A 13,456-nucleotide genomic window follows, 5' to 3' on the forward strand; every position below is an offset into this window, starting at 1 on the left:
AAACACAAACCTACAGCAGCCACTGGAGATGGAAAGCAATACATTTTAGCTGCATTTTCCAAGCTTCTCAGCATGCCCCTGCCGCCCCAACCATACATTTTAATGTATAGTACACGCTTGTTTAAAAAAGAAATACATAAGGAGAAAGAGTAATTACCGTAGCTTAAATTCAGCCCGATAAGAAGGGCTTGCACAGTCTGAGCAGCTGTTCCACTGCCATTCAGATTATGAAAATATAATCCTAGAGAACCTTGTCAAGATAAATACAGAGCATGAAATGTATAGGCAATTTTTCCCCAGCCACATATAATGATCAATTCCAAAGCCACAAGTGATACCAAAGGACAAAATAAGATCTGTCTAGACTTTCTCACTTACAAGATATTGATCATTCCAATGGTAAACTGGTTAGTATAAGTGTGTTTGGCTTGAAAGGTCATGAGCTTAACACCTGACAAGGAGTTATTCAACCTTGATATAAGTCAAATTATTGCAATGTTGCTGGAAAGACTTTCTCTAATAAAAATCTCTACCTGGGCTGAGAATATCTGAAATTTGTCTTCCAGGTGTCAAAGGAGAAAGCAGGGACGGAAAAAAAAAACCAACCAACAAACCAAGACTTGGCATGGGTTTCTGCTGGTTCCCCTCTATGTAATTTTGCAAGTACAGGTCCCAGCAGTCAGTTACTGTCTGGGCAACATCTGCTTCGTGGACAGCAGTAGAAGCTGTCACTGACTGAAATGGCACATCCATTCCCCTAAGAGCTTCTGGTGGCTCTTCTGTCTCAGCAAGGGAGTTTGCTCACTCGCCTACCCGGACTTGCAGATACAGGGGACCAGTTCAGGGTCCAAAAATCACCATTAAAGTGGGAAATGTTGACTTTGGAAGGAAAGCAGGGGGAAAGGGGTCGAGCAACGCCCTGCAGCGTGTGGGTGGGAAATGCTCCTCGGCATCCCCTGCCAACACCTCCCAACACCTCCCCTTCAGAAAGTCCTATGGGGCCTGAGCTGTTCATCAGCGACACAGCCCTTACCCAGCCTCCTCCTTTTTTTATGGGGATAACTAGCAAGTGCTTATTAGGACTATTAGGAGCTTGATGTGAATTTGCTGGATCTTTTCCAAGAACTATAAATACCCAATCTATTTTGCTTTATTCAGTTCTTTTTGTTTTGCTGATATGATACTAGTTAAGGTTAATGGGGTTTGCTTTAATATTAGACACAGGATCGCTTAACTACCTTTAATGAACACTGGAGTCAATGCATTGTGGAGTAATTCACACAGACATTGCCTCAGGTAAATCAACCGGAAAAATGTAAGCCAGTCGAATAAATAAATCTGACTGGCTGTAAATGTGCCAAATTTTACACCAAAATATATTTGAAAGCCAATGGCTTAGCCACATCTAGGATATTAAAATGGAGGGCTTGGAGTCTGTTTCTTTTCAATTGCTTTTCCTTTTAATGTCCCCTGCACATCCCTCCTCTGCTGAAATCAAGCTGGGAGTGCAAGAAAAATTATTTTCACAAGTGTTTCTAATAGAAATAAATGCTGTACAGTTTTGTGCTTTTTCTTTAATTTGGAAAAAGCCTTTTTTTTATACTGGTTATCTCAACACAGAAGCATGAGAGACAAAGAGGAGAACAGAGAGAGGAAGAAGGAAAATGGAGAAAAAACAGAGAGAAAAAAGAGAAAGAGAGAATGAGAGCGAAATAAAAAAGTAAGGAAAAAAAAACAGAGAACAAGTAATTTTATCTACATTGGAGAAAATTATGACATTGACATTCTAGACAGGGCAATACACTGGTGGCAATAAATATTTATTAACCAATAGGGAGCAGAAGAACCCAAGCAACTAAGTGAAGTTAGGGGTTAACTTACTTCATACTTGTGCAAAACTATGCTAACATTAAAAGTGCTCTTACCTTTAACACTGAAATAGGGAGCCATGCACAGAGGAAAAACACTGTCCACCTTCCAGATACTCTTTGAAGGAAGGCAGGCAATCTCTCTGAGTACTGAATTCTCATAAAAGCATGCAATATTTCAGCAATAAGGAATGACAGGGTGTTCATTATTGGTTATTAATGTTTGCCTAAATGGAGCATAAGGCCCAGGCCTTCGGGGGAGTGCAGAGCTCCCAGCATCACTTAATTACTGCCTCTTCTTAACCCAGCAATGCCAAGCTCCAATGCAAAGCTCTGCTGTCGTACACTCCCTGTATTTTAGGAGAGTAATTCTGTTTGGCTGTGAAAAGGAAAAATAATGTGCTTATGAAGGCTGTTGCACAGGTGACAGAAGTTAATCACTTTTCTCCCCAGATAAACTCCAGACAATACAAGAAATTTGCTGTAGCCATTGCTTCAACTTGCAAACCCTTCGACCCATTCCAAGAATTTTCAGACATTACACTACACCAGCATCTGGTCTGTGTAGCACAGACTGGAGAAAACTTCTAGGAGACAAGAAGGACCTTTTATTATTCCTCAAAAGGCTGAAAAGATTCTCAAATAGCCCCTTTTATTTTTTTATTCCAAAAATGTTTCAGTGCAGGGGAAAGCTCATAAAGATGTGCTGGCCTTGGGGAAGGGGCTGCAGCTACTAGAGGAAGACACGTGGGCAGGATTGCTTATCTGCTGAAGGCTGTTGCTACAGGGATGGCACAGCAGGGCTAAAAAGGGGCCATATATTCTTTACTGCTGCTTTAGGAAAGGCTGTGGCATCAGGTAAGGAAGCAGACAAGTAGGGAGCAGCTGAGGCTGCATTTCAGCAGAAGGGTTAACTCCTGTTCAACAACTAATCCAAAGCACTGTGATTGCAAACAAGCAAAATCATGGAAAGCAGATTGTTAACAATAAAGCATAAATAATAAGGGGATCAAATAAACTTCTATTAACAATGTGTCCTTCTATTTATTTGTTTATATTCTGTCTACAGAAAATGTGATGCTGGACTGAGGATGGCTTAGAACAACCTTCTGGCATGAAGACAGCTACAAAGCACAAAATACAAAAAATGAACTCAGAAAGAAACGAGAAAAAAACAGCGTTTTCTTGGCACCAACAAGAAGCTCTTTATTTTTCCTCAAGTTTTCTTTTCTAAAAAAAAAAAAAAAAAGTGGAACTAAGACATTTGCAGAAATGAGACAACAAACTTTCTCTTCAGGTGACAATATTCAAGCAAGCATGTTGTTTTATTGAATTTAAATGGAAAGAAAAAAAAAGAGACAGATTTGGAGTGGGATACAGTATCAGGAGAACTGAGAAACTGTGAACTTTTAAAAAAAAAAACTCCTTAAAACTGTGAACTGAGAAATGGATGGAAATACCATTTAAACCCCTGATTACACTCTGTGTGTTCTTAACGAGACATCATCATCTTTGCTAACTTGACAGTATTTAGGGAATGGTTTATAACGTATCTTTTATTGTAATCTTTTAAGAAAAAAACAGAAATATTTAATTAGCTGTGACTTTACCATTTCTGTTCAGATGTCTTCTTGCACCTTCTTTTTTCTAGACAGTGCAGAGGTATTTGCAGCCAGCAGTCAAGGACAAAAAAGATTTCTTTCCTTAATAATCTTTTGATTTGCCACACCCAATAAAATCCTTGTAGGGAAAAAGAATCAACACAACTACCACCTCCCAATCAATACCTAAAGCCTAACAGACAGTAATTATCAAAATAAGGAGGAAATCCCATATTGGGCTACATACCTACCCATTAATCAAAACAAGAGAAATTATCTGCAGCATTGCTTTTCTAAAATAAGACAAAAGATGCCTCCTTGGGTTACACTTTGAACAGGCTATAATCAAAAGAAGGAGAACCGAGACTAACTAAGCCCCAGGAAGCCGCATTGTCCCTTTAACCCGCAGTATTCCCCATTTCCCATTAGTACTTAACATTTTTCACTATGTTGTGACTGCTATTATTTCATTTAACACTGGTTAATCTGTATCTGAGGTACATGGAAACCCTCTAGATGATAAGATTGGACAGGTTCCAGCGTTGGCAGTTTCCGAGCGTGCACACACTCGTGTGTTTTGATCCTTCCAGGAGCTCCCTGCTATTTGGCCTGCCTGCCAATTCGTTCTTGGATCAGCCTCTCGCTCAGCTCCCAGAGGGCCGTGGCCGTGGCGTGTCCCTGCGCCTCCTGCGAGGGCAGGCAGCGGCAGCAGTTGTTGAAGTACATCCCGCCCAGGCCCTCCAGCTCCGCCGCCGTGGCGCAGTAGACGGTCGTGGCAGCTCCTTGTTGCTGGAATTTTTAAAAAAAAAAAAAAAAAAGAAAAAAAGAAAGAAAAAGACAGAGAAAAAATATAAATATATATAGAGATATTTTATCGTTGCAATTTTGACTGCAGAGCTTTGAAGCTGTGTCATACGAAAGCATCGTGGCTGACAAGGTAACCTGCCCGGTGACAAGGCTGGAGCCCTGCTGAAGGCACTGCCTGCCTCCTGGACACTTATTTACCAACCACCTCAATGAGGCTTTTATTTTTTTTCTTTTCCTTCCCTCTTTTATAGCCTCAGGAAAAAAGACAATCTTGAACCACAGCCCTAGGATCAGGTTTTTTGCCCCTTTTCAGTAAAAACCTGGATCGGCAGCAGGGGATGCCCAGGCTGTGTTTGGCACCACAACTGCTGAGCTGGGTTTAAAAGCGGCACCTCAGAGCTTCCCTTTACAACACAGAAAGCACTTGCTGTGTGTCTGGGCACCCCCCCTGCCCAGCCCCGACCCGCAGCGCCGGCTGATGGATGGATTTCGTTTGTTTGGGTTTTTTAAACCTCTTGTACAAAATTAACCTGGGCACTCCAATTAAGGCCTATCATGTAAAGTGCAATCGGGAGTGGTGCCAAACCTGCCATGGATCTTTGATCAACAGTTTCACCGTGGCAGTTGTCACTGCTGCCATGGAAGAGTGTTTGTCTGCTGTAGGCAGAGATGGGCTGATTTTGCAAAGATGTGAGGCTTTCCACTGGAGTTTTGTTCTCTAACAACCATTCCTCCTAATGCTTTAAGAAATAGAGTGGGTAGATTAGAGGCTTTTGTGGATTAGAAGGTATTTTTTTTTATTTTTCTTGCTTTTTAAAAATTTTTCTTCTTTTTTTTTTCCCTTGCCCTTTCCCTCTTTTTTTTTTTTTTTTTTTTTTTTTTAAATACCAAGTGAACAGGAAGAATGGGTTTCTCTGAATTTCTCTAACAGAAACATGGAGATGGAGGCCACAGGGTTGGGGCAAGAACCCTGGCACAGGCAATGGGCTACTCCCTGGCACAGATTAAAAACAACAGTGCCAGAACAGCTGGAGAGAGGGCAAGAAGCTAGTTTGCTTTGTAAACTATAATTAAAAATAATAGGTGAGAGCTCATAGCAAAACACAACACTAATTTAAAACCGATAGAGTTTATCTGGCATCTTATGATTATTTATGTACATCTTAGTCCTTTCTGTGGTAACTAATTATGAGCTGATAGGAATCAGAATAAAGAGGCTGCCAAGTGCAATTGAAAAAGTAAACGAAGAGAAATTAGTTGTTGCCGCATTAAGATAATTTAATGGGAAAAGAGAATAGGCTTTAATCTCTTGAGATTTTTCCTTCAGTCATTTTTTTTGGCCTTTCATTGTCACAACCAAGGAAACTCAGGGTGCTGTTAGGGGGCCAACCTGCAGAAGACCTCTAGTTTGCATTCTCATCCTTCAAGGACAGGAAGCAGTTTTAAAAGCCCCGATTCTCCTTATTTGAGGCATCTCAATTTTTTAGCGGCAAAGAAACGCATATTTGTTTGCAAGACATGCATTTTCCTCAGCAGATGGGATTAAACTGATAATGATGATTCCACAGCTTAGAAATGATCTCCCACCACAAGGTAAACCAAAACTGTCTGTATTAAGTATTTTGAAAGGCATATATTTATCAACAGACCAAAATATTTTTAAAGTTAGTATAATACATAGTAATCCTCTTATTAAACCAATATCTTTTTTTTAAAAAGAGAAAATATCTTAAAGGTGGTAGCAGAAATGGAAGAGAGTTCTACTAAAAATAATATTAATAGAGAACAATAAAATTTCTATGCTCATTTCAACTATCCTATAAAGCTCTACAGTATAGGTATGATCACTGTATTCAGCTGTTTAGAATGATTCAAAGCCCCTAAAGAGTATTATTAGGTTTTTGCAAGCAATTCAACTGGACTTTTATTAGAAAGGTAAAATTAAACTAAATTGCTCAATGCAGAGCGAGAGCCCTTAAGCTGTTGCTGAAAAGCATCTGTCCAGCCAAGCTAAACTCAGGCTATCTCTAACAGAACTCAGCTAATTCATAAAATGGAAGTTTATCAGAGCAGTTTAAAATCCAACCCAAACAATAATTTATCTTTTCAAATGAGTCAAATTTGATGACGTTTAAACAAAATTCTCAGCAGACAGAAAAACGTCCCAGAGTATAACAGCGGTGCTTTATACCTCGAATATTGACACAAGCTAGACTCCAAAAGAAGGGAATAGTTTTCCCTGTCTGAGCATAGGATATTTACTTTAAGTGATAAAAGATTATGTGGCTGGAAGCCCAAAGCACTTTATCTTGCGATGCCTCCAGTGTTTTGCTGAGAACTGGATGTAAGCAACGTGCCACTTGCTTTTTGGCTGTGTGTATCTTTACTTCTTTCGAAATGTTTCAATCGTGTTGGCTGCTTCGGAAGGAGAAAATTCAATGGTTCTATCATTGAAAGAAAAGTACCTTTCTTATTACTTAAGAGAAATGCAGTCGTATTTATCCCTTCGTTGGCAGAGGGTAAAGCTTTAGTATCTCACAATAACGGACAGATATGAACTCATCGAGCCTAGGAGAATTTTTCAGACAGCAAAACTGCATAACAGGAGGTGAATCCCAGATTCTCAAAGCCAGTTAAGCACCTCATTTCCTTTGGTGAATGTGAGCTGGTTGCATTCAGACACTTGAGGATTTACCTAAGTGACTTGTCCAAGGACAGAGGGGAACAAGTGTCACAGAGTCACAGGAATCAAATCCCACTTCAGGTTGGGAGGGGTATCAAGAGGTCTCTAGCCCAACCTCCTGCCCAAACTGAGATGCCCAGAAGCCCCATATATGCCATGCTGAACAGGAAGGTTCTCAAGGGATAAATTCCTCCTTTGCATCTACGACTCAGATCCCACAAACCTCTGTGAAGAGCCAGAGCTGCAGATAACTGCAAACTGCCTGAGCTGCCAGCCATGCCTTGCTGGGCTGAGAAGCTGCTCCACTTCTGAGTAAATACTGTTTATCCCTCATGAACACAGTCCTTTGAATGACATCTTTATATGCTGGGGCTTATGACAGTTTAGTAACAAGTTTTAATTTTTTGCTCATCAGCTTTCCTGTTCACATATCATCAGCATACGACAGCAGAGGATGTTAGGGAATCTAATTAGTAAACAATTCCATACTGCTGATACAAGATGAAACATTCTTAAACCGATAAAAAGAGCACTTTAATCACTGTTGAATGACTTTCAATGCCAAGCGGTTTGTGCCATGTCAGAACATAATTTGAAGAAGATTAGAGTACTATATAAAAGAATTAATGTTAACAACTTCGTTAAAAAATGTCTTAAACAATGAGCCTGTCAGTTGTCACAGACTCTCCCTGATCCATTGTGATTAAGGCCCCCCCCCCAACAATTTCAGCTGATAAACAATGCTAAAAGCGCTGGGCAACCTAAACATTTTTTTCCATAGGTCCGTCAGTTGTACAGGGTGCTAATCACCAGAGCTGGGGTCAGCCTTCTTTAACCTGCAACAAAGGCAGCGGGTTGCAATAATGAATACACAGGATAAAGAATTTGTGAGAAGCCCAACTGAATCTTTAATCATGCCTCAATGCCATTTCCGATCCAGTCAAACATTTGAAAGCTGCTAGGCAAGCACCACGCTATCAATCTTGCCAGCGTACGTAAAATTACCCAGGAATCTTGTTTTGGATTAAGTTGAAGAGTGTCTTAGTAATAAGGGTTCATCATTCTCTTCCGCAAATCATTTGTCAGTTTTGTAATACAATCTTCCACTGCAGCAGGGTGGGATTTATACAGCAGTTGCTGTTTATTTATAGTTGAGGCTCAAAGATCTAAATTATCCATCCTTCTGAAATCCTTTGTTGAGTTGAAAATACTAAGTAGATACTAGTTCATAGGCATTTATTTCATAACTGCTAGCTGTCTATTTGTAACTGATGGCACTGAATACAAATAGATATTGAATATCTTAGCAGTAAAAGAAAAGGGGTTCTTGAGATACAGTATATGGTAAAACCCTCATTAGTGTAGGTAATACATATGTTAGTATTCTGAGATACCATTTATGTTCCTGATAAGAAAACATATTACACAGTTAATGTTTAGTTTTTAGATTTGTCTACTTTCAAATGCATGTTTATTTTCCAAAATTAGATGCCTGTTCTGAATCGAGTTTACATACCAAGCATATAAATAATAGAAACAAAGCCATAATTTATCTGTATATTTATCAACTATGAATGAATAGTATCCACTCAACATTGCTTGCCAGGGAGGTGGGATCAGCTTATTTGAAAAGGAGGGTTTATTTTCTTATGAAAAATTAAGAATAAAGGCCAGTTATCTTGGTAGCTTAAGTTGAGCACAGAGCATTTTAAAAGATGGCCAAGGGAAAGAGGTGAATTCAAAATGACATAAGAGGCAAGTATTTGTGACAAGGGCCAGATTCAAAGCAAGCAGCTCGAGTGAAATAAAAGGCAAGTGCTTCCTTGAAAATCTTCAGGCTGTTCCTGTTATTCATATCAGGACTATTAGAGAAAGCCAACATAACACTAAGACAAAAATATCAGACCCACACAAAGGCACTGTGAGCATACCATTTGTACCTAAATAACTCATTAACACAGCAGTGTGAAGATGAGGTAGAATCATAGAATTATTAAGGTTGGAAAAGACCGCTGAGTCCAACCACAAACCTAATAACCAAGGTATATTCCAGATTGTGAAACCAATGGGGTCTCCCATATCTTCTCTGTGCCTCTGTAAAGCACCCTGAAGAGCTCAAATCCATTCTGCTAGAGAGGGAAAAACCCTTCACCAGCTGGCTTCTGTTATTCCTTGGAATAACAGACAAAATGATATGGAATTTGTTTCCACAATGATCAGTTCCAAATTGTCCAAACCAAACCCCAAAGTGACAGCTGCTATTTTACATTCCTCGAGCTCCATGTCCACCTGGAGTGAATCCGCACAGGTTTGCTGCCTTCTTGGAGGCTCCACAGGTTGGAGCAGTGGCTGAGGATCTTCTCCATTGCTTGTTGTGAGCCTGATGCTGATGCTCAGGGGGGAGTTGCGGGGCTGTGCAGCCTGGGGGCACCTGGCTGGGCAGCCCCACTCCAAGCTGTGGTTCAGCACCTGAGCTCCCCTCCTGGGAGAAAACTGCCCTCAGAATGGATTTGTTTCCTTTTGGGATTGCTTGCAAATCCCCAGCTGGGATTTTCCTGCAGAGTTTTCTCAAACTATACTTATTCCTTTCTCTGTAATTTAAATTGGTTGTTTTTCCTATTGAGCTCAAGTCTTTGGGAACAACATGGAGCAAAATGACCTCTTCTAAAAAGCACTAGCAAGTCTAAATCCTCATGTTCTCATTCAACCTTTGGGATACCCCAGTATCTCAAGTGTTTTTAGGAGCAATCTTAAGAGCTGTTTGGAGGTATCACCCATGGCTGAGGCCAGCTGTAGCTGAGGGAGCTACTTCTCAATGTCAGGCATTACTTTACTCCATTTCCTACTGGGATAACTCCAAGCTGTGAGGGATAGTCACTTTTCCTACAACGCACTGAACAAGTTTTGCCTGTGAGACAACAGAACTGTTCAGTTCCTGCAGCAGTCCTCTTACTCAGAGCAATCCCAAACACTCAGTTATCTTATGAGTAACACTCAGAATATGTATGTATTAGTGTCCTGTAAGAAAACAGGATTCCTTGATTGCTTTTTCAGCCAGGAAATATGAAACTGAGACCTGCCTTTGCCGTTTTGGGTGAGTGTGAAACTGAAATCATATCTGCAGCTAAAAAAATAAAACTTTGGAGCTGCCAAATATGATCTAAAACCCCAAATCAGGCTCAGTTGACTTCAGGTCCTATTTCCACCCAAGTGCCAGCAGGAAAACGTGACCTGAACTGATGCTGTATTTACAGTCTTTTCAAAGGTCTCACCGAACCACATCTAAACCAGAGGTTCTCAACCACCTCCCCTTCCCCCATCACCACATTTAAACCAGCAAAGCATCTCTTAGAAGATAATACAACGGATAAAACAAAATCTATAAGGTCTGCTTTTTTCCTCTGATGTATTCCTTTTTCAACTAATTCCCAACTACAAAGACTCAAAACTCCATCAGCTTCTCTACTTGCAAAGCATAGTTGGTTTCAAGCTGTAACTTTTCTCAGTGTCATTAAAACCCTTACACATTTACAGTATTCTTTACATACATTATAGGAGATAAGTGTGCTATGTTCTTTGAGTAAGGAAACTGCAGTAGTTCACGAAAGAGGATTTGTTTTCAACTGCTGAGGCATTAAGACTTAGTGATTATTTCAAGTATTCAGTACATGCAGCTATATTTAACTTACATTCTGGGTTTTTAACTTTGCAAAAGAAATTGTGTCCATTGTAATAAATGTATTTTGATAATGCACCGTGTTGTTTGTGTTATGCAACACCCCGTATGTTCTCAATTACAGCAGTGACAGAGCTTGAAAACTTCCAACCTCCAACATCCAGTGTCAAACAGATTGTCTGCAATCACTCCACAGGAGAAAAAAAAAAATACAATACAGGACGTGAAGTCAGAAGAACTGGGTTGATTTTTATCTTTTTGACTTTTCCTTTCCTAGTGAGCTTGGACAAGTCACTTCAGGTCCCTGTACCTCACTTTTCCAAGCTGTAAAATGGAGAGAGTACTCTTATTTACCCACCTCACAGGGGTGTTGTGAGGAGTAGTTCACATTTATGGAGTGCTTTCATGCTTACTGTGGAAAAGCGCTGTGTAAGTATAAAGTGTTATATTATTGTTAAAATGTGTACAAGATGTACAACAAGGTTGGCAAAATAGCTGACAAAAATGTAATTACCTTTCAAAATCATGCCTATTTTTATCTGTTGTATAAACTTAATTCTTTAACCTGTGAAGCTGTCTGCTACTCCAGACCCTGTTCCAGTCTCTCCCCTCTCTCACCCTGTTTCATTTTGCCCAGCTCACAGAGAACTTGGTAAAACTCTTTACTTGCCAAAACACCATTGAGTATCAAAAAATGGATACTTTAGAGGGAACCAGTCCCTAAAAGGGCATTCATCTCTCCTACCCTTTGCATATGCTAGGCAGAGCCATCATGGCATACCAGGAGTGGGATTCAGTTGCCTAACATGGATCTTAAGACATCTGAGCTGCCTTAGGATATCCCACGTGCTCCACAGCTGTCTCTCAGAAGGGCACATATTTCTCATAGGTCTGGTATTGTAGCTGCCAGCCCCTCACAGATATCTCAGCTGAAACCATACAATGGTTAAGACAACAGCAGACTGTGCAATGTAAATGCTTTTACCACAGCATCTGGGAGGGAGCTGGTTCCCACAGGCAGCACCGTATTACTTTCTTTTCCAGTATCTTATTAAAGTCCACAATCAGCTTCTGAAAATTGTGTCAAGGCTGACACAGAGCTATCTTAAGCTCCAAAAGCTGTAATGAAGCCCGTGGCTTTCTCTTGCTCCGCCGGCATTTGAGGGCAGGAGCAGCAGCACACCTCGCAGGCTGCTGGCCCTGGCCTCTTTACCCACACCACATTTCCAGGCAGATCACTGCTGCCTTTCCTTCTCCTGCCCACTGAACTCCTGTTCACACCTGATTTACACTTTTAAGACATCGTTGCTCCACTGAAGTGGCAGTTTTGAGCACTGCATGCAAATTTCTATGATCTTTTCCTCTCACAGGCCGGTACGGAGCAGTGGTGCGATCCTGCATGCTTCTGCTCATTCCTAGATTTGGGAAAATTCCCTGAGGAAAATTATCAATTCTCATTTTGGAGTTTAATGGGGTAAGGGTGAGATCAGGTTGACCATAAGATGCTGCTGTCCATTCCTTGCCACCTGCCCTCTGTGCCAACACTGGCCAGTGCAGAGAGAAGCAAAGAGCATGTAGGGGACGGTCCTTGGGCATCCCAGCAGCGCTGCTGGGGGCTGATCGTACCTGAAAATCCACTCCAGCTCACTTTCTGAGCTTTTGTGATGCACATTTACACAAACACGAGTCCTATCACAACTTGTCGGCCACTGTCAAAATGGAAATCCTACGGAGGACGTTGGAAATCCTCCCGAGACACATAACCTGCCAGCTGAGGGAGGATTCTTCCAGGCAAGGGTAATTTGAAGAGTTGAGCAAACAGGTTGTTGACAATAAACACATCCTGCCAAAAAGAGAGATTAGATGTGCTGCTGCAACTAAATCATCAGAATTGGTCTGGCTGGTGTTTGGGCATACGTAGATGAGAGTTCACTGAAATCACTTCTGTTATTAACTTATGCTGAATTGAAATGTTTTATGTTTTTAATGTACCTAACTTTAATTATATATATACTTTATATAAATGTATGTATACAAATGGGACTGTATATGCTGTATATATTTATATAGCTTTTTAATACTATTACTAGTCCAAATTTAGACTTTTTCATATTGCAAAGAATGCCATTGCAATGCTGACATTTGGCTTCCTCCTTCATGCACAGATAGTTTTTTAGACTGATTTCTATTTCAGACATGAGTGGAAAAAAACCACCACACAACATAATGCTTTTTAAGCAAGCGACCTTTTGGGACAGATATTTAACAAGCTGTTTGTTTAGGTTTTAAAGATAAAAGACTGTTTTTCATCTGTTGATACACACACATATGCACATACAAACACGGACACACACACAGTTCAATAATACAATGCATTGAAAAACCACAGGGTGTTATGATGGGGAAGTACCATGGTAAGAAAGTAGCTACTAACTCTGTCTTCCAGAAACTAATTAAGGGAATGTATTTTGCAATAATACAGATCTAGCAAACAGGCCTCTAAAGTCTAGGCTTAGAGCTGTAAGCCAGGCACTCCTGTATTATGTATGTGTGATTTTCATAGATAGCCTGCTGTAAAGTGTGCCCTGTTAGTGCATCTTTCAGGCTCAAAGACACTGGCCTTGTTAATATTTCATTTAGTACATACTGTAGAGTCTCATTTATATTACTTCTATAATTAATGGTGATAGCTTAGGCACTGCCTTTACAAGGAGAGATCCCTGTATGTTGGTCAATGGATAATGAGAAACAATAGATATTTCATTCACCAGCAGCTTGTTGCTAGTTAGTAGGAAATTATCGTGTGTACTGTTGCTTTAAT

At 40.4% G+C, this 13,456-nt stretch overlaps 2 protein-coding genes across 2 annotated transcripts in view; one reads left to right on the forward strand and one right to left on the reverse strand.

Moving 5' to 3' along the window:
- Positions 1-3,117, forward strand: part of MAF (MAF bZIP transcription factor) — a 186,807-nt gene extending 183,690 nt beyond the window's left edge. Inside the window, exon 3 of the mRNA XM_017820963.1 lies at positions 2,938-3,117. The gene's annotated coding sequence lies outside the window, so the exon portion shown is untranslated. The remainder of the gene's footprint in view (positions 1-2,937) is intronic.
- The window catches only part of WWOX (WW domain containing oxidoreductase), a 495,868-nt gene continuing 485,460 nt past the window's right edge, over positions 3,049-13,456 (reverse strand). Inside the window, exon 9 of the mRNA XM_017820961.1 lies at positions 3,049-4,258. Coding sequence (XP_017676450.1) covers positions 4,070-4,258 — 189 coding nt within the window. The 3' untranslated portion in view covers positions 3,049-4,069. The remainder of the gene's footprint in view (positions 4,259-13,456) is intronic.

Source organism: Lepidothrix coronata, unplaced genomic scaffold, assembly GCF_001604755.1.
Source record: "Lepidothrix coronata isolate B3197 unplaced genomic scaffold, Lepidothrix_coronata-1.0 Scaffold87, whole genome shotgun sequence".
In the NCBI taxonomy this organism is placed as follows: Eukaryota; Metazoa; Chordata; class Aves; order Passeriformes; family Pipridae; genus Lepidothrix; species Lepidothrix coronata.